We start from the raw sequence: 20,760 nt of genomic DNA, 5'->3' as shown, positions 1-20,760 counted from the left end.
TCGTGATGGATGCGCATCGATCGTGCATATACGTTCCCTAGCGACATCCAACATGTTTACGGTGCGTGCGAGGATTGATCCATCGACTTGACGGCATTGTGTTATGCTGTCTCCGCGTAAGTCTGTGGGTAGTGCTAGTGCACGAGCGCGCACGCGACTCATTTCATCGAGACCGTGACATATAGTCCTATACATGTACAACATGGATACATGACCACATGAGTTATCCAAACCATTCATTTTTGAATCAATGTGAGATGAATTATGAGTAGGTGAGAAATATATGGGGTATGGATCAACAGTTGGATGGAGAGAAATCAACAGTTAAGATAAGCCATGTGGTCATACGTACATATGATTTTACATTTTTCTATACATATGTCGTTTACTATTTCAAGCCATGCATATATATTATTAACATGTATATAGTGGCCGACATGCATGTCCAACTATCGAGCTTATGTATATCTTACTTACACACCCAACTCTAGCATGATTACTGTTTTTTCCGCCTTTCTTATTAATCATTAGCACGTCGTAACCAAGTTATTAACAGTATTACTCAACAGAGATGATGACCGGGTTTCATGTTCAGATATAAGTCTAACCAAATTTATCTGAAATATATTAAGATCTATAGCAGCAAATTAAACTATTATCACCAAATCAACATTTTATTATATGCACGGTGTACGTAAATATGTATACCTTTTCCTACAAATTTGATCAAATTTAAAATAATTTAACTTAAGACAGTTTTAGCTTATACTTTCGGACAGGGAGTAACTAATTATTACTCCAACATTTGGTCGATTATCCAAGAACGGGCCTGCCCACGTCTGTGTATGCGTGAAAATATGGAGACGTACGTGTTCCCATGTTCAAAAGTTGAGGCATCTGGCATCCAGGAGACGTGAAAAATTATAGCTAAGAACAAAAGTTACACAGTGTATTTGATGGTTATTATTCTGGGCTGTATTAGAAAAACTTTTCTAATTGATAAGATGCATTTATTATATAGTCTAAATAATAATGCTGGCTGACCAAGGCCGTCCTATCGGGATCACGTACGTACAATTCTCGTACAGATCGTACTTAGTATATATATGGACGACCTGGCAAGAAAGCTACAGTAGTACATGATGGAGAGACCAATACCACCAACGCAAAAAAAAAAAAAATCGCGACCTGCATGCAGCCACAGTACCACACTCGAGACAGGCACAGGACGACAAGTAGCGAGAGTACAGTCGGTGAGACGACACGTCTGTCGTGCGACGGGGGGATCGACTCGGCATCCACGTCGCCGACCACCGTCCGAGGAATAAAGCCCGCCGGCCGGCCAGCAAATCTAACCGCTCTGCTGCTAGTGGCCCCAGTTTTCAAAAGATTAAAGATGCAATCAGGTAGCTTATTTTATTACAGATTCATAGCTACGGACGGTCACTTTAATTTGTTTGAAAAATCCTTTTGAAATAAAGGTGAAAGCTAGTTCGATGGTCGCGCCAGACAACAAAGTGCGGACGATGCGATTGGAAAAGTGATGATCCGTGTATGCCATGTGTGGGTGTCGTGGCAAGTGTAATAAGGCTTCTCCGTTACTGTTTTCAGCATGGACCAGGTGCTGGACGCGCGCTAAAGACAGCAGAAGTCAAGAAAAATGAGAAACATGCATATCTTGGAGGCAGCTGTAGGCAAGTGTGTACGTGCGCTTGTCTACAGAGATAAACATCGTAGCTGTGTGCGGTTGCAGAAGGCGGAATAAAATCCTTTTTTTCTAAAGAAAAAGGATTGGTTACATAGTTGCAGACACCACTAATCATACGCACGCACGCACTGAGACGTACGTAGTTGCATCATATGCAGGATTGGTGACAAGGATCACTGTAACTCTGCTGATGGGTAGGTGGTGGTGCAGACACCACTACTCATGCGCGGATCGCATGTATCGGCGGACTGATGGACACGATCACCGGAATCTCCAGTGCATATTCTTCTAATGCAAGGTCGTTAACTTTGCACACACAACCAGTGTCCATGGAAGATGGACAGATCGAGACAGCTCGCCACTATCAAGATACTACGTACATCAACCACATATATATAACCCAATCGGACATTCCACTGATGAGTCAGCGGATAAACTTATTTACCAGATCACACCCGCATTTCCGGTTCCACTGCATTTCTGATTTTCTAAACTGCGGACCCGGAATCGCGGTCAATGCAGAATAACTTACCATTGCCGCGATTAGCTAGCACTTAATTGGTGGATGTAAAGGAGCGATGGAGCAGAAATCAGCTACCCGATTCGTGCTGGGGGAGCAGATCATCGATCATCCAAAAGCTTACTGGCAATGGTGGAAGTCTGACAAAGCTATTTGCGTTTTGAAAGGGGGAGAGAGAGAGAGAGAGAGAGAGGAAGAGATAGAGAGAGAGAGAGAGAGAGAGAGAGAGAGAGAGAGAGAGAGAGACGTGAAGTGCAAGTGAAGTGCGGTGCGTGTTGGAAAATAGCTTGGAGCAGTTATCATCTTCGTTCAACAGCCACGAGCTCAATCAGCAACCGACAAATCCCACTGTTTCGCCGCTGGAAAAGGCCATGCACGAGTCATGCCTACATAGGACGAATTCCCATCATCACCTTTTGATTTGTATCCTCTCTCTTTTTTTTTTGGATATCGAAAACCTTTTGATTTGTATGATCATCAGAAGGCTTCCGAGACTTTTATAACCCTCTCGGAGACTGATTGTTGAAATCAATGCTAGATTGAAGTTGACGGCCATATGCCAATTTAGCTAATGGCAGAATTAGGTCCTACTGGTAGCATTCAAATGGCTGTTAATTAGTTCCTGGGCCCTAGCTAGCTAGCTGCTAAGGTAGCAGGTCGGACGAGACGTCGCGTAACATCACATGAATCGATCTCAACGAACAAGTTCATTCTGACGTCACTCGACATATCGACGACCACTTGTAAAGCAATTTTGCAAGATCAAAAGCTGCTCGATAAGCAGCCCACTCAGGCATGCATATGGCAATGTGCAATTGTTTGAATGGGTCTAGCTAGCTTTTGCCATTGAAAGACCCATCGATGATCGTGCTAACCACTGCCACTTGTGCGGTCGTTTCTGCTTTATTTCGTGTGCAAAATCTGCACCTTTTTTTTCTTTCCTTTCGTACAAGATCGACTGATAACGTAACTGTACTGAACTTTGAATATATGTTTATATTGGGATAACATTGTTAAAAAAGTACGGGGCAAAAAAGGAAGGGCGGTGATTCCATAGTTGAGCTTTTTTTTTTTTTGCTTTTGCTTGTACGTGTTGGCTTCCTCTAAAGCCATGTTCATTTGGTATGAACACAAGTTTTCCATAGCATTTCTACGATCCTCTAATTATCCTTCCATATGGTTTCATACAGGCCACATGCATCATGGACAGAGGTAGCAAAAGGTTGCATCATAATTCTTGTTAGTGATATTTAGCATCGTTAATAACTGTGCAAACACAGGGACAAAACTAACCATGATTACATTCCGTCGTCGTCGTCGTTGATGAATGTCAAAACACGAGAACAATTCGCGGCGCAATTCATGGTTTCATGGACTATGCATTTCTGTGCGTGTTTCATGGATTATATGCAGTGCAAGAGGCGTTGCTCCCCCATACAAGTCGCATGAACACTTGAACGCTAGAGAACTTAAGAGGCGTTGCTCCCCCCATACGAGTCGCATGAGCACTTGAACAGGGAATTTAAGGAGGTGATCGAGATTTTATAATTTTGCTCCTAATTTGGTAGGACAGGTCGGGTTGTAATTAGACTACTAGCACAGCTGGTTGGAATTTGACCCTACATAGGTAGATAAAAAAGTACAAATTCAAGATGGAGGCGTGCGGCCGTGTGCACTATGGGGAAAACAATGGCAGAGTGGGATGGGTGATGGAGGCGTGCGATTTAATTTGGATTTGGATCTTAGTGGGATCCCTGCTTGAGTCCAACGTCCTCATGTCAGTGTCGATGGAGAAGCAACTATGCTATACTAATCCTTGCAGCGCTGCCACAATCACTTCAGCTTCTTCTTTCGGAAAAGCGTGTGCACATCTTAACTTGTTTCCTTGTCAGGAGAGGTTATATGTTAGCTTCAAGTTCCTCTTTCTCTGAAAAGCCACGATCGAGGTGTAGCTATTCACTTGAATGGTAGCTGCTGCACTGGGTGAACGTGCTCCGACTGAAAGCATCGATGGATCGCATGGAATGGAAAGCCAGCGACGGTAGATGGCGAGGAAAGTTGGGGACGAAAAGGATCGATCGGAGGATCGGACGAGAAAATTGGGTGACGAATGGTGGGAAGGCAATTGCAACAGTCAAAAACACTGTGCCTACCCTTACCCTAGCCATGAAACATCTGGAGACCATGACAACGAACGTGATTGAGGCCAGCTTAAGAGTCGTGAGGCATCGCTTCGATCGCTGACAGTCACCGATTCGATCGGAGTAGATGGATAACGGCAGCATGCGCGACAGGAACGGCACACTAGCTACCCCCAATGCAATGGCAAGCAGGCGGAGGTCAAACCGGAAGGAAAATGCTCAGCTCCGATGATCGGCCGGCCGGCCACCTGGCTCTGCTCTGCTGCCGGGTATCTGTAGACGATCACATGCCTCATGCAGGAAGCAGGATATGTGATGCGCGCCAGAGCTAGCACAGTTTGATAAGGACTTGCCGATGGAGCCAGCTTCGCCGTCGTAGCTAGCTAGCTGCAGCCTGTGCAGGTGTATGTGCAGTGACTAGGTCAGAGATGGATGGATGCATCTGCCATGATCTTGACGGTCGATCCAACGGACCGCCATGATCTCGACGGTCGATCCAACGAACAAAAAAAAAAATTCTTGTCTTTCTCAGCCAAGCAAGTTCAAACAAATTCATGCATGCCGAAATGAACAAATAGATAGACAGACAGATAAGAAATGGTTGAGAAGGTGCGTCAGAAATTCAGGAGGAGAAGCCGGGAGTGGGAGAGAAATACATGTAGCGAAAATGTAGAAATTGCAGTTCTCTGTTATCTTAGAACGATGGCCCTTCACTTGGCTCGGCCCATGTCTCAACGTACGGCGGGTGGAGAGCGTGTGCAGTCAGAGCTTTTGATTGGGCCAGGCCTCTACTGCAATGCTTCGCGGGCCAACATTGCTTTTTTAGTTTCCACGTACCCCGGTTCATGTCGGAAAATCTATCTAGCTTCCGGTGGTGTTTAAGATTCGTGCGGCTGCTGTGGGTTGCACGATCTCCTTCAGCTCCGCGCCTCCCAGCTTCCACCCGGCCCTATCTCGCGCCGGCGAGATAAGGACTTTGCCGATGGAACTAGCTTCGCCGTTGTAGCTAGCTACTGCAGCCTGTGCAGGTGTATGTGCAGGGACTAGGTCAGGGATGGATGGATGCATCTGCCATGATCTTGACGGTCGGTCCAACGAACCGCCATGATCTTGACGCTCGATCCAACGAACCAATTGTACTCTTGTCTTCCTCGGACAAGCAAATTCAAACAAATTCATGCAATGCCGAAAGGAACAAATGGAATTGATAAAAAATGATTGAGAAGGTGCATCATCTCTGCAGCTAAAAAAAGTAGAAAGGGGACAAAACGTCGCAGTACTAACACATGCTGACCATACAGTGTTTATTTCGTTCTGCTTACATGCATGGGACCTTTAAATCCTTCCGTGAGCATTCGAATGAGTCCAGTATTGAAATTTAGGTTTCAGCATTTTAATCAGAACTATTGTACCATTCGCATGAATGAGCACTAACACATGCCGACCATTAAGGTTTGGTAAAAGGACTACAGGGTGACTAAAAATAGCATCTGAGTGGAAGCCTTTTTTAAAAAAAATACCACTGACTATCTCTGTGTTTTCAGAAACCAAAATAACAAACACCTGCATTAATCTCAGTGCACGAGAAGCATGTTCATCAGTCGGGACCGTCCCATGTTCGAGGAAGGTGTCCAGCCCTCAACGTGTTAACTTGTGCCTTTAAGAACCTAAGTAATACCAGGAATCAGTTTTCAAAAACAAAGTAATACCAGGAATCTTTCCAAACCTCCTCCTACTGTCGGAAAGCTTTTCCCAAAATCTGGAGGTCCTGATCAGTAAGGTGTCACCCAAAAAATCATCTATCTTGTGCTCTCACCAGCTCTTTAATACCAAAGTCAGTAAAAGGTACATAGAACAAAACTCTTTGGTTTCCACATCTGATAGAACACAGAGACCAAATATTCAGTACCTTACCTTTCTTGTTTCTGAACTTTTTGCAAAATGAAGCGAGCCCTGATGTAGAGAAGGCCACAAGAGGAGGATGCCAAAGGTGATGGCGATGTTGGCGAAATTGAGACGGAAGATGACGAAGGGGCGCATGATCTACCCATATGAATGCCTGACAATCAAAGTTGAAGTTCCTGTCCCCGACATCAACGTGACCAAGCGAGAGGTGAGCAACCAATCTTCCACTTCGCATTCGTGAGACAACCTTTTTAATTCACTTACTGTTATCAGGCGAATGCAGTCCTACTTATCATCAGCCGAGTTCAGAGAGAAGTTCAGCATGATGAGGGTAGCGTTCTACAAGCTCTGCAAGTGGAAGTAGAAGTGTAGAACAAACTGAACACCAGTCTGGTGTTCAGCTCTTTTAGCATGCCAAGGTCAAGACAGGAACCGTATGTGATGAACCTCTGAAGAACTACCCATCTAAAATTGCTATATTCTGTAGCAATACAACATAGTATCATGGTAATTGAGGGCTTGGATTGGATATAAGTGGATTGGATATAAGTGGTAGTTGTCAGAGTCTAGATACTAGAGCTTCTTGAGAGTGCACGGGTACAGATGTTGTGTATAGTGCTTGAGGACAGGTTTTACATGACATGTATTTTCCTAAATACCAGTTCGCCTGCCATTTCACTAACGCAAGGAAATCACACAAGCATTCCGGTTTTCTAAGTTTAAGCTGCCCAGTGACCATGAGTTTAAAAACTAAGGAGGGAACTTTCCTCTGTTTTAACTCCCTCATTAGCGAATGATAGATCTGCAGTTGAGATGCAAACCTGATTCTAAGGTAGAGGGGGCAAGGTATATTTTTTTATTATTTTTGTTATTTATGGTTGAGATGCAAACCTGATTCTAAGGTAAGGGGGCAAGATATATTTGTTTACTGTTTTTGTTTATATAATAGTAGAATGGATGTTTTTGTCTAATGTTTAGTTGGTCGGTGTGTATCTTGTATCAAAGTAATATCAATTTTTTATACCCGTAGCAACGGGCACATACCTGGTCTCTCGGAAATTCAGAAGGAGATGAATCCGCGAGTGAGAAAACGTAGAAGTCGCGGTTCTCTGTCTCTTCTTCGACCGAGGAGAAGACGACGATGATGGCCCTTCACTTGGCTCGGCCCATGTATCAACGTACGGCGGCCCGGAGAGCATAGCAGACAGAGCTTTTGATTGGGCCAGGCCTTCCTCCTCCTCTACTACAATGATGCTTCGCGGGCCAACATTGCCAACATACCCCTGTTCACGTGGCGATTACTGTATCAAAGAAGTCAAATTTTAATTCCACACACAAAGGATAGGGGGCCAGTTTTACCTATAAAGAGTGCAATTTTAGTTCGGGTTTTCAGCCTCATAAACCAACTAAAAAAATGGCAGGACACGGATTTGACCAAAACAAGACGAAAGAAAAGTGAGTGACCACGAGGAAAAAAGAAGAATGAAAATAGAGGGAGGAAGAAGGGGAAGTCATGCATTAATTTCTCCGCATTGGCAGGGTCGCCGAAGTAAACACCTTGCCGAGTGTTTGCATACGTGCGTACTTGCAGCACAACCTCCTCCTAAGCATTGATCCTGACCGTACGCCGTGCCATCAGGTTGACCAAAGCCTTTTGCCATCGAGCGAGCTCAGCCAGCTGACCAATGATAAACACATTAGCAGCACGTCGTCTCCACCCATAAGGCATGTTAGGTTGGAGACATGGAGGCTTTGCCTGACCAAGAACTACAACTTTTAAGTAGAACGCTAACGACGTTATACTGCACATAATTAAACAGATCAATTTCTCCATGCATATTTCAATATTTTATATTTTAATAAGTATTTTTATAATCGTTTTGGCAACTGGTGCTAAACTACATCCAGGCCAGGGCAGCAACACTGATGGCACAGGGCCCCAACTAAACAACATGCAAGCAGGGTCAAACTAAACAAGCCCCTAGAGCAGTAGCAGAACACAAAGCTGCAACACCAATGGCAGCTTCTACACCATCATGGGCATCAACGCCGGCAACCACAATATGCGATGAGTAAACAGGTTTTACTCGCACAGAATAACAAAGACCAGTGCTGATAGAAGGATACATGCGGTTGCAGCAGAATACAAGAGTCAAGGATGACACAAATAAATACCATCATTCGGTCATACATAGTTTTAAACAAAAATACTAAAGACGAAAAGACTCCAGCACCAGCAGCGTCTCCCCTCCATACTAATGAACCCCCACAGTAGCACATAGCACAGGCCTAGGCAGCTACAAAAATTCCCAAAACATGGCATAAGGAAAAATCACAAATTGTCCATGACCACGACTTGACATAGAAACCCCACCGACCTTGTCACTCCACCCCACATATGGCGATATTTCAACAAAAACAAGCCTTATCAGGTCCCCTTACCACTTTTTTTTTGTTCTGTTTTGTTTTTTCTTCAACTCGATCACAGAAGGTCAGCGACGTTGGCAGGCAGCTCCTCAATCACCACGTTGTAGAACCTCTGTATGTCAAACAGCATCCTCTCATCATCACGGGTCACAAAGTTGATGGCAACACCCTTCCTACCGAAACGACCACTACGACCAATGCGATGCAGGTAGTTCTCAGGCTGGGTGGGGAGATCGTAGTTGATGACCAAGGACACCTGCTGAACATCGATACCACGGGCAAGCAGGTCGGTGGTGATGAGCACACGGGATGAACCAGACCTGAACTCCCTCATGATGATGTCCCTAGTGTTCTGATCCATGTCACCGTGAGTGGCAGAAACAGTGTGGTCCCTGCTCCTCATCTTGTCAGTGAGCCAGTCCACCTTGCGGCGGGTGTTGACAAAGATGACACTCTGGGTGATGGCAAGGGTCTCGTACAGGTCACATAGTGTGTCCAGCTTCCAGTCTTCCTTCTCCACATTCACATAGAACTGCTTGATACCCTCAAGGGTGAGCTCATCTCTCTTCACAAGGATTCTCACAGGTTTGTTCATGAACTTGCGGGTAATCTCAAGAGCCTCTGGGGGCATGGTAGCAGAGAAGACTCCAACCTGAATCTTGGATGGGAGAAGCTGGAAGATGTCATAAATCTGCATTTAACAAAGACAGGATACCACACCATGAATTACTGATTTTGGTTGAGGCATAAATCAAAAAAAAATTATGACATTCATTCTTTTAGAATGTTTCAGTTTCAGTTAGAATATCATAATAAGCACAGGGCAAAGAAATAATTTTTTATGCAACTTAGTTGGCACAAGATTAGCCATCTGAAGCATGTCTTGTAGCCTAGAACATCCAAAGATAATACTGCAATTGTAATTGAATAGCAAACTACATGCAGTCAGTAGTGAACAAAACTATGAAAATGCAACAAACACCTTCATTTCTTCAACCAAGCAAACCAGTCATTAAAGATACTCAAGCATGCTTTAAGATTACAAAAGGTATATACAACCAAAAAAAATTAGTAAAGAATACAGCACAACTAAGAATTAGAGAACTAAATAGAAAAGAACAAACAGTTTACCTGATCCTTGAAACCACGAGAAAGCATCTCATCAGCTTCATCCAGGACAAACATCTTGATGTGATCAGGACGGAGAGACTGCCTACGCAACATGTCAAACACACGTCCAGGTGTCCCAACAACAACATGCACGCCGCTAGCAAGAATCCTTTGGTCCTCGCGGACTGAAGTTCCACCCACACATGCATGAACTTTCACACCCAGGTAGTCACCAAGCGCGCGCATGACTTTCTCAATCTGCTGTGCAAGCTCACGGGTGGGTGCAAGGACCAAGGCCTGGCATTCAACCAGGCCATAGTCGAGCTGCTGCAAGATCCCAGAACAGAAAGTTGCTGTCTTTCCTGTACCTGATTGTGCTTGCTGAATGACATCAAGGCCCTTGCAGAAAGGTACAATTCCTCTCTGCTGAATTGCTGAAGGCTTCTCAAAACCTACACAACAAAGAATGACCTTGTAAGAGGATTACCACCTACGGTAAACAACCTAAAACAAAATAGGCCTCCATCCTACCATAAGCATAAATGCCTCTCAGAAGGTTCTCTTGGAGGCCCATGTCATCGAAGCTCTCAAAAACCTCATCATATGAGGTGAAGAATTCCTCAGTCTCACCAGTGTTCCTGTATTACATGAAATAGAGGTAGGCTTGGAACTCAGACTCACAGATGATGAAAATAGGTAAGGTTGAACAACAAAAAAAGCAATATATTACTTACAGCAGCTCCTGCATTTTAGAATCATAGTGCTTAGCATCGAACTGGGAACCCTCAGGTGCCATTCCCGCCATGACTGTAGCAAACAAAACAACATGTTAAGACACAAAATGTACAGTACATGTGACAGATGTGAAGGAAATACAAAAAAATCTAATCCTCAACCTAGATCAAAGAATGAATAGCATAGCGAACACAGCTTCTAACAAACTTGCACAGAGTCTACCACAAAAAATATGTTTGTGGACCAAAGAAAACTATTTGAGTTGAGACAAGGAACAGGCTAGAAGTCAAGTGACCGTTAATTTGCAAGAGTCAACAGGTAAACAGTTGCACCCTAGAAAAGATCAGGCATCAAAACAGAGAAGTCATCCAAGCTCCAAAATTGAGACAAAATGCATTCTCAACTGCTCACAAACTAGGACAACTGATTCATTTCAATCTAAGTCTAAGCATACATAACAGCAGACTGATATAATTGCCTAGACTAGTCTGACAAATCAAAAGTAAAGGTTTGAAGTTCAGACAATATTAGAACAATCACTCGCTCATCTCATACATGGCATAACACTATCTGTTACTCTACCCTGTAACAAATCCATGTTGCCACTTCATCCTCCTTTTAACAGAAAGTCGCCCATCACTACATAATAAAATCTCATTAAGTATCAAGCATTCCCCTAATTCAGACAGCGTGATACCAATATCACAAGCATAGCACGATTCGCTCAATGGCAAAACATAGCTACAACCAAGCTACCACGAGCTGCATACGGAAGACTGCAGAGTTTTTAAAGCCACAACTAACAAATTTACGTGTTGGCACCTGAAACACATTATTTTTTGAAGAAAATCAAATCCTGCATAACAAATCATCTATCGAGCTGAAAAGCCGCGCATCCGACAAAGGTAATACTGGCAAAACTATCTCTCAATCCATAACCACTATAAACACTAAACTTTCCACCGAATCGACGCAGATCCAAGCCTAGAGCCGCCAGATCGGCCCAGGACCGCGCGGAAAGCGCCACCCGACCAGATCGAAGCGAGGCACAACACAAAACGAGCGAGACATACGGAACGAGGCGGGGAGATCTGGGGAGGCGACCACCTGACGCGCGGAGAGAAGAGCTGATCGGGCCGGTCGCCGGGGTTGCTTTGGTGCGCTGCGTTGAACCCGAGATCGGAGTCTCGGATTCGGCGGCGGAGGCGAGGGGACGGCGCGGCGCAGGAGAGAGAAAAACGAGGGTTTGGGTGCGGCGGCGAGAGGCGGCTTTTAAGGGTGTCTACGTGAGGAGGCGTGGTGCGCTGGGACTCGGACGCCACCCGGTAGGGTTTCTGCCCTCCGTGGGCCGTTGCTGGGCTCTCCAGGGCCTGGGCTCGTGTTGTTCTTCTTGATTTTTCTTTTTCTATTTTTTGGATTCTTTTGCTACCCTACAACAAAAAACAGGCTGTAATCGAACTGGTGTGACCTGATTTTGTTCAAAAAAAACAGGCTGTCGGAAGACAATTCTATTTCCTCACATATGATGTGCACCACACATCCCAAAAAAAGAAATCAATTTCTTAATGAAAAATAGTAGTTTGATTTTTGAGATGTGCGTGCACATGATGTGAGGTGCAGTTGCAGTGGATATCTTTGTTAACAAAATTGTAGAGCCACAAAAAAAAAGTCTCAAGATATTCTTCTTCATGTAAGTAGACTTTATTTTTGGGTGATACGACGGCTGTACGGGCTTGAAGATTTATAAGAGAAGTGCTTTAAGCAACTCCAAATCTGGGAAAAAGCCATTGTTCAGAGACTTTTCCTAATCTTTTATAGCGATAATGGCTGGCCCAGATTTAGTCTCTTTCGGCCACGGCATCTCATCAGCTGCACCAGTCACCACATATTCCTTTCCATGTGGAAAGGACGACATGTGTTCACTCAGCATGCAACGGGCAATTAAATAAAAGAGCAAAAAGTATGTCACAAAAGGTTGCAAAAGATTCGTGGTGACACAGCCATTGGATGCAAAAGACTCATCAGCTGTTCTTTTTTCTGATGAAATGATCTGATTGACAAATGCTGGAGCACCAGGATATTCACTAATCCCTGCCATGGCATATAACATACAAAAAGATGCAACATATAACACGCACTTGCTTGATTCCGCGCGAAGTCTTAATTCATTATAAATTATTACACCAACATCAGATCCAATACAAATAATCAACTTTGATTACAAAAGAAAAGGCGTAAAATGGTTGGCTATGAACGAGGGTACTGTACAACTACAGATGCACATTAAGAATGGCGAGTGATTGGTGAAGCGCTTTGCTCCTTATTTGTACTTTAGAAGGACAAGAACACTTTCAGATAAGCTAATGGCCTCCCAAAATCTGGGAGGCAATCGTGACGTGAACTATTTCCAACTGGTTGGAAGCTGGTCAGGTCGATCAGGCAATCAAGGGACGTGTTGTTCATGCACTCAAGGAATGCTTTCCTGGCTCGTTGTAGTTCACCTCTAGCTGTTCAACCTTCTCAAACTTAAATCCGCGGATTCTGATCTCTTCCTTCTCGGAGGTGTCCTTGTAGTCGACGTGCTGGATAGTCCAGCCTTTATTATGTACATGACCAGTAACTATAACCTGCAAACCGGCATGAAGCGATGACATATGAGCAAAATATTTCGTTGTTAAGGTAATAGCGAAACTGTGACACTTGAATTATGCCCAGGTCTCTTGAGTTAAAGATGCTCAATAATGTTAATACCTCAGCTTCATCGACAGCATTGACAATAAGAGTGCCGTCCAACGAAAGGCCTTCAAGGAAGATGTTCCGACCATTGATGACCAAAGCTGACCTCTGAGAAATGGAAGAGTTGCCACGCACTTTCTCCTTGACATCCTTGAAGGTAAGACCCCACCGTGGACTCCAGGTTATTCGTGGCCAAACCTCTACCTCTTGCCCATTGAAGGTGTCAACTACAGGGTCAACAATCTGTGCACCAGCCTGGAAAGGGAGGGAAAGGATCACGGTGAGCTGGAGCACAAACAACTTGAGAACTAGCCCATTGCCATTGGATAGCGTGCCCCACCAAAGGAATATGCTAATGGCATCACCTTTCTCAAAATAAGGCTGTTTGCCCTGTAAATTGCCATCTCTCCTGAGGTTGCACTATGATAAGGATTGCCTTTCGGAACCTGCAAGAAGGTATATCAAATTATAAAATTTATAAACACCCATGCACGCAAGATGCTGGAAAAAGACAACTGCTTCAAAGCAAGAGAAACATGGCAAAGACTGATGCATAGTCCCAGTTTACCACAACATCAGATACGCAAACAAATATAGATGGAATTGACAAAGGTGAATAGACAAAGTGTAATTAAAACTAACCTCAACAACAGGGGGAAAAAAAATCAAATTTAACAATTAACAGACAGAAGCCTTGGCAAAAGTACTTCACAACCAATGGTAAAAATAACTAACAATGTAGAATAAAAAACAATAATCAAATTTAACAATTAACAGACCAAGTTCAAATAAGCACCTTGGCAAAAGTACTTCACAACCGATGGTAAACTAATAATGTAGAATAAAAACACTAATCTTAGAAAGAGTTCAAATCTTACTTTAGCTGCATCTTCAGGATTATTCTTCACAGGAGCATAAGCAAGCCATGTATCCATCACCTAGAATTTAAGTAAATAAAGGCAGAATAATAATAAAACAGTTAGGGGACGAACCATGAAAAATCATTTGCAGCAAAAGTTAAATAACACTTAATAACATGAATTGCTAATGATCTTAGAGGTAAGAAATAATAACACATGTAAGGAACATAGTGTCTAAGATTCAATTTAGTGATGTTCTTCCTAGTTCCTAGAGAAACAAAAACAGCATTAGATTACCACCACTCTCCTGAGATTGGAGTATTTTTTCCTATTCCCTGAAAGGTAGAGTGGCACTTAGAATTCCTAACAGAACACTGAAAGCAGACTGCCTTTTCAAAAGTGTACATTATGTGAGGATAAGTGGATAACTACTTCCAATATAAGTTCTCTTTTCTGACTGTGTCCATTAATTATTCATTGGAGAGTTAAGGCACTGCAACGAATCTATTAAATTCCTAATGCAATCTTTTTTTTTATCATGTACACTCACTACATTGGTAATGCAGCAAGATCAGGGGACCTTGGCTATATCGAGTAGAAAAAAACTGAGAGCAGGAATGCAGCGCATTCTTTGTACTCAGGATACCTATCCACATGGTACAACTGATAGAAATGGTTAGCTGACGTGCTCAAGGCTCAACAGATGATCAGCTGCCTCTTACCGTGAATCCAACTTTTGCTGATGGAGGCAGTGTTTTTGGATAGTCTTGCATCATGCATTCTAGACGAGTGGAGGATTTAAATGCCGTTTTGGTCGAATCAGTATACCTAAATTGACAAAAATGATCAGAGGTTGGGGTTAAACAAAGGACCAAAATTCATATTGAGAACCTATACGCAAAATCAAGATAGAACTTGGCAATATCACTGTAAATAGAAGTAATTAAGAGAACAGGATCAGACAAATTACTTGGGATTTACAAATTCAGAAATGGCACCATGTGTTTTCTTGAGCTCCTCAATGTATGGTCCAAGCTCCAGTATCAGCTGCAAAAGTTTAGTATTTCTCTTAGTACAACAAAACATGCATTTTTTCTTAGTAAAAAATAATAATGTTGACAAAGTTTTGCTCAGTTCTAAAAGCAATAAAGAAAATAAACATATACAGCATAATGACTATGTGACATTGAAGATAACAGCATCCACATTAATTCATATTGGTGTTAGCATTACATGTGTCTCCAAATCATAAGAGAAGGACAATATATTAATAGATGGTTTGCCATCATCCAAAAGGGAAATGTAATAAGACAAGCCATCCTAAGAATCGTGTTCATGGCATTTGGCAAGAGTCCAAGGATCTTTTGAAGTGTTGAACTAGTGAAGTTAAATTTGTCCCTTTGGAATATGTATAGTTTACCTGGTTTATATTTCCAGGATATGGAGAATAGCCTGTCTCACAATTTGCATCTCCATCAGGATGTCCAGTTGCACGAAGGAGTGGATCAAGCTGATTGTACTCTACATTGATGACCATTGTTCTACCTGTGCACAATAATGCAGTTGTGACCAATTGACAAAACAAATCAATTAGATGCAACCAGCCAATTGAAATGTCAGTATAGAACAGTCGAGAAATGACTCTTTAAAATCTTTCTGAACAAAAGAATATTTTTCTTGATTTTCATAGTACAAACTTACTAAAAACTGAAAGATTGATTACATAAATTTTTTTTTCAAAATATGACAAATGATAGATTTCTTGCTTTCAGAACAACTTGCATCAATGGGGTAAATGATAGTAAAACCTACCATCAACATGAGTAAGTTTGGTAATTCCTCCAATTGCTTCTTTTGCCTTCCTAGGAACTGCGAGAGAATTTACATTGTAACCCTTAGTGGCACTGACACCTAATGCTGATGGTATTGCCTACAAAATTAAAAAAAAATCATGTCAGTTCTCTGTAGCCAAAGGTCCCTTTTATCTCATGGAAGCAGTTTCATCTTTATTAGAGGTTTTAAGAGTCCTTGGAAAATACGAAGAGGTAGCTTAATTTACATATGGGCATGTGCCTATTTGTTTGGTACCAAAGTACTAAAAACCGGAACGGTACCAGATTCAGTTTACAATTTTGATATCTCTTGGCACATTTTTAAGGATGTTAAAAATTTTCTATCTTTTGGCAGTAAATTATAGTACAGTAGGAGGCCAGAGTACAAACATTGAAAAGCAACCCATTTGTATCCTGGAAAAAGAGAACCCACTTCCGCCCTTCACTCTTCCTATCAAAAAAATACACAATATCATTTCAGTAAATTATTCATCATATATAACTGCTAATTTCTTCAAGTAGAGAAAAAAAACTGCCCCGGTGGCAAATTCTTGAATCAATAAGCATACCATTGTTCAAGCAAGCCACTTGAATAGAGAAGAGAATGAACATCTCCATGCCCATGTGGCTTTGTCTGTCAGGTCACAAAATTGAGAGTAAGAAACGTGGATAGACACTCAGTGTATGCAGAAACAATATAGTTAGTCTATTTTAAATACAATGTTATTGATCCTCATATGAAATTTTTCTACCTGAATTTTGTACTTATCATTTGGGTCTAATGCAAGCCTTGCATCATTATCAGCTAGACATGCTACTTTTTCCTGAAAAAGAAAATGAACATGTACGGTCAACACCAGAAGTAACTGATATGTGCTTTGCATTGATATGTGCTTTGCATAGATAGAACAGAGGTTTTCTCCTAACAAGCACATGAAAAGAATAGGGAAATAGAAAAAACCTGCTTTAGTATTTTTACTTGAGATGGTTCCATTCCGAAGTAGGAGTTCGACTCCAAAAGCTTGATGGTTAGTGCATTTGTATCATCAGAAGTCATAATAACAAATGGAATCTTTATATGACACCCTGCTGCATGGCAACGAACAACATCAATAAGAATTAAACAAGACCTGAAGCTTCTCTGAGGCCCACCATGTATCATGTGTAAGTAATGAAACTAGCAAACTAATTCAAGTGATTGTCAGATCTCTTGTACAGAAGGGGCATAAGTATAAACGATGAAAACAAGACACTTAATGCTAAGATCAAAATTAAATTCGTGAGAACTATTAAAAAATGATAGGCACTATAGAGACAATGTTGGCAAGTCATTAATCCATTATAGATACAGTGAAGAGTACATACCATCAACCATTTTGCAGCTGGCCTCTTGTAAAGACAGAATAGACTCTATGTAATGTTGAAGGAAACACTTTCCAGTAGTCGTTTCCCGGGGAAGTGCTACCTGACCAAAATCATAGAGTAAAATCTTTGAACCATGACAAATACATTACCACCAATTCATCAAGCTTTCTTACTATTTTTCAGTAAAAGACTGTGCAGGCCACCAGGTGGTGCTTGCAGTCTAAAGTTAGGAGATGAAACTCAACTGTATGCATCTTGTTTTTCAATGGAAATAATGGAACAAGGTTGTGGCCAATGTTGTTCTAAAAAAACAGTGTAGGATAATGTGCTATTGTGCTATTATCAACTAAAGAAAATTTTAAACCAAATTAAAGAAAAAAATACAAAATATAGCTTGAGTTCCAAACAAAGTGAGCTAGCTACTGTGCTACCTCATGACATAACTGCATTGAGAAAGAATCCAGTCTAGATGTTGGCCTTTTCCATGATTAGGTATTAAGTTTGCTATTAGCAGCTCAGCACATACCTTAATTCCTTTATAGCCAAGTCTTTCACCAAGCCCTCCAGCTACAAGAACAAACACAGCATTCCGTGCTTCTTTTACCCCAGCTGCTTCCAATGAAACATAGTTGTCATCGCCAAAGTTCAATACCTCCCCTGACGGAACCTGAAGTATGATATAGCAAAATTTATTAACTACGACACCAAGAAAATAAAAGGTAAAGAATATATCAAACTAACATTTATCCTTGGGAACAATTGTGATGTTGTGATGTGTTAAGTTATTCAATTTGAACAATTTAGAGTTCATGATGCTCAACTTAAGTGTTTCCAGAACAAACCCATGAAAAGAAAAGATATTAGGGCCAAGTTAATCTATCGGCAAAATGGATATAAGACGACTTACAGAAGGAGTAAAACCATCATATGGGTTTTTGCCTGCTTTTGAATCTGCCAAAAGTTTTTTGGCATTCTGGATGTACGATACCAGCCCTCCAGGATAGCTTGAATTAAGTCGACGAACCTAAGATAATCAAACTTTCAGAATATAGGGGAAAAAGTATATTTCTGATTATGACTTCAGGGCATAGATTATAGTGCTATAAAATGTACAAATATATGCATAGAAAGGGAAGATGACACTGTACTTGACTGTACTACTGAAAAGAGTAGTTCATGGGTAATACGACATTTCACAATTCTCGCCAGATACTATTGGTACAGTGTGCTTTTTTTTGTTGGATCAATAAGCATGGAACAACTCTGTGGTGATGTAATATTAGTGCTGCTACATGTCCTCTATATGAATACACACCTGATCAAAGAAGCCTCTTTTCTTGTCATCATCAACACCTGGTTCTGGCCAGTGTTCAAACAGGTGCATCTGGCCCTCATTCAACAGCATTTTTGCAAGTTCAACCTAGAATCACCAGGCAATAACCATCATGCAAGGAGAAAAATAAAGCATGGTGCTTTGATCCATCAATCAAATCAAATTAAGAGAGTCTTGCGCACCACAGAGGCGAATACATTAGGATGTACTTTATTCTGAAATAATGGTGCATAATTATTCAGCCAACCTAGGTCCTACAGGTACTTTCATGATTCTTGATGGGGACGAGTTAAGATGTACATCAGTTGAGGACCACTTTGCTGGACACGTAAAAGGTGCAGTCAAACTAAAATTTTTCACAGCAAGGTACATAATAACAAAAAAACACTGCTCAAAACTAAGACTAAGCATAACAATCCACCCAAAAAAATTCATATATTTATATCATTTTTTACTCCAGGAATTTAATCCTCGAGCACAGTATGATTAAGCATCCAAATGAATCAAAGAACCATGCTCCCCCAGTCCCAATGTGGGCCTGTGGCAGGAGAAGAGGGTGGTTAAACATACAACTATTGGTACCACTTTTTAGGAAACAGCCATCACCATCATGAAAAGCTCAGGAAGCCTATTTTTCTTTTTTTCTTTCTCGAACACCCAGGAGAGTTGCTGTACTATCAAGAACAAGCTGTTAAATTGCAACCACGGAGTGGGTCAACTCGCCCCTACCGCCCACCGCCACCACGTGAGGTGACTGAAAACCACCACGATTCGAGGTAGTTGGCCGTACCACGCCACGCCTAAACTCCGATGCTTTACCGTCAGACACGGCATGGGAGGATAACTAACAAGCAAATCAACCAGACGCCTGTGCCTCCACAGCAGGAGCAATCAATCACGGAACCGGAATTTTTTTGAACTTGCAGCGAAGAAGATCAGCGCGATTCGGCACCGCATCCAAGCATCAGCAAATCAACAACAGAAGAGACCAGCAAATCACCTCGTCGGGCGCGAGCAGCTGCAGGTTCCGCCGCAGCGGTGGGCACGCGGCCGCCCATTCGCCGCCGGAGATCCCGAGCGCCGCGACCCCGGCGGCCGCCGCGTCGGCGCCCGAGGCCATCGCGCGGCGAGGAGGAGCGGAACGGGACGGCGGCGTCGGCGTCAGTTGCGTCGCCTCCCGCGGAGACGGAGACGGAGACGGTTCACGGGCGGGCAAACCGCTCCTCTCTCTCTCTCTCTTGTGCGGTGGTGGTGGTGGGGCTCGTCGGCCTCGAAGCTTTCGAAGGATCGCGGCTGTCAACGAGAGACGGTTAGAATTGAAGTGGGCCAATCAAATCAGTCGCCGATGGCCAATGGGGCCGGTGGGGAAACCAAAAGTCCAAAAGGAAAACTGTTAGGGATGAAAGTAGGGACGGGAAAATCCCGAACCGACCGATACCGCATCCCGTGTATACGGATCGAATACCGTGTTTACAGGAAAATTCGAAATCGGGAAAAAATCCGAGAAAATCTGACGAAATCGGGATCGGGATCGGTTGGAAGGTTTTCCGGCCGAATTGTCGGTTCCCATTTTTTTATCGGGAATTTTCTGTTTTTTAACCGGATTTTTCCTGACTAACCTTTGCGACTGCCTCCCGCCTCCCGCCTCCCACGCCCAATCTCCTTGCTCCTCAGACTAGCTGCAGAAGGATCCCCATCCGCTACTCGCACCAGCTTGCTAAAGCTTGACCACGCCGGCCGAGCACTTCATCTGGTGCTCGCCCGATGCCGCTCAGGCTCGCTACGAGAGAGCAGGTCTTACGCCGCTGAGCTCCCATCGCCGGTCACCGCAGGGCCCGTGTCCCTCCGCTGCATCTCACCAACACACCGCACCTCCTCCCCCTGGTCAACGCACCTTCTCTGCGCCTGCCCAATCTCTCCACTTCGCCAGTATGCCCGCACGCCCGCAGCTGTGCAGCAATGGAGAGGAGAAGGATAAGGCTGCTATGTTTGTGCCTAGAGAACAGATGGAGATTTGCCATATCTCTCTCGTAAGCGGGCTATATGGGCTGCGTAAAAAGAAAATAAAGAACGTGAGCAGGCCCATAG

At 43.0% G+C, this 20,760-nt stretch overlaps 2 protein-coding genes across 3 annotated transcripts; both read right to left on the bottom strand.

Annotated features, from left to right (window-relative positions):
• Window positions 1–8,371: 8,371 nt before the first annotated feature.
• Window positions 8,372–11,809, bottom strand: LOC101761364 (eukaryotic initiation factor 4A-3). The gene is made up of 5 exons (XM_004966054.3): window positions 11,654–11,809; window positions 10,546–10,618; window positions 10,343–10,449; window positions 9,833–10,263; window positions 8,372–9,392 (listed from the first exon to the last, which is right to left on the bottom strand). Exons 2-5 carry the CDS (start codon window positions 10,614–10,616, stop codon window positions 8,757–8,759), a joined length of 1,245 nt encoding a protein of 414 aa, XP_004966111.1. The 5' UTR covers window positions 10,617–10,618; window positions 11,654–11,809; the 3' UTR covers window positions 8,372–8,756.
• An 856-nt stretch (window positions 11,810–12,665) lies between these two features.
• On the bottom strand, window positions 12,666–20,678 carry LOC101760295 (UDP-sugar pyrophosphorylase). 2 transcript variants are annotated; one of them, XM_004966052.2, is made up of 18 exons: window positions 20,292–20,678; window positions 19,673–19,965; window positions 18,655–18,759; window positions 18,247–18,363; window positions 17,866–18,006; window positions 17,340–17,439; window positions 16,936–17,063; window positions 16,727–16,798; window positions 16,544–16,608; window positions 16,365–16,425; window positions 15,955–16,072; window positions 15,563–15,687; window positions 15,113–15,189; window positions 14,865–14,970; window positions 14,161–14,220; window positions 13,648–13,728; window positions 13,298–13,537; window positions 12,666–13,173 (listed from the first exon to the last, which is right to left on the bottom strand). In XM_004966052.2, exons 2-18 carry the CDS (start codon window positions 19,790–19,792, stop codon window positions 13,006–13,008), a joined length of 1,884 nt encoding a protein of 627 aa, XP_004966109.1. In that variant the 5' UTR covers window positions 19,793–19,965; window positions 20,292–20,678; the 3' UTR covers window positions 12,666–13,005. The 2 variants fall into 2 exon arrangements, with proteins under 2 accessions (XP_004966109.1, XP_004966110.1); XM_004966053.2 differs by having other exon boundaries at window positions 16,936–17,060.
• Window positions 20,679–20,760: the final 82 nt, after the last annotated feature.

This window comes from Setaria italica, chromosome IV (genome assembly GCF_000263155.2).
Source record: "Setaria italica strain Yugu1 chromosome IV, Setaria_italica_v2.0, whole genome shotgun sequence".
In the NCBI taxonomy this organism is placed as follows: domain Eukaryota; kingdom Viridiplantae; phylum Streptophyta; class Magnoliopsida; order Poales; family Poaceae; genus Setaria; species Setaria italica.
The sequence above is the reverse complement of the archived record's forward strand: the minus strand, read 5'-3'. Positions and strand labels throughout refer to the sequence as shown.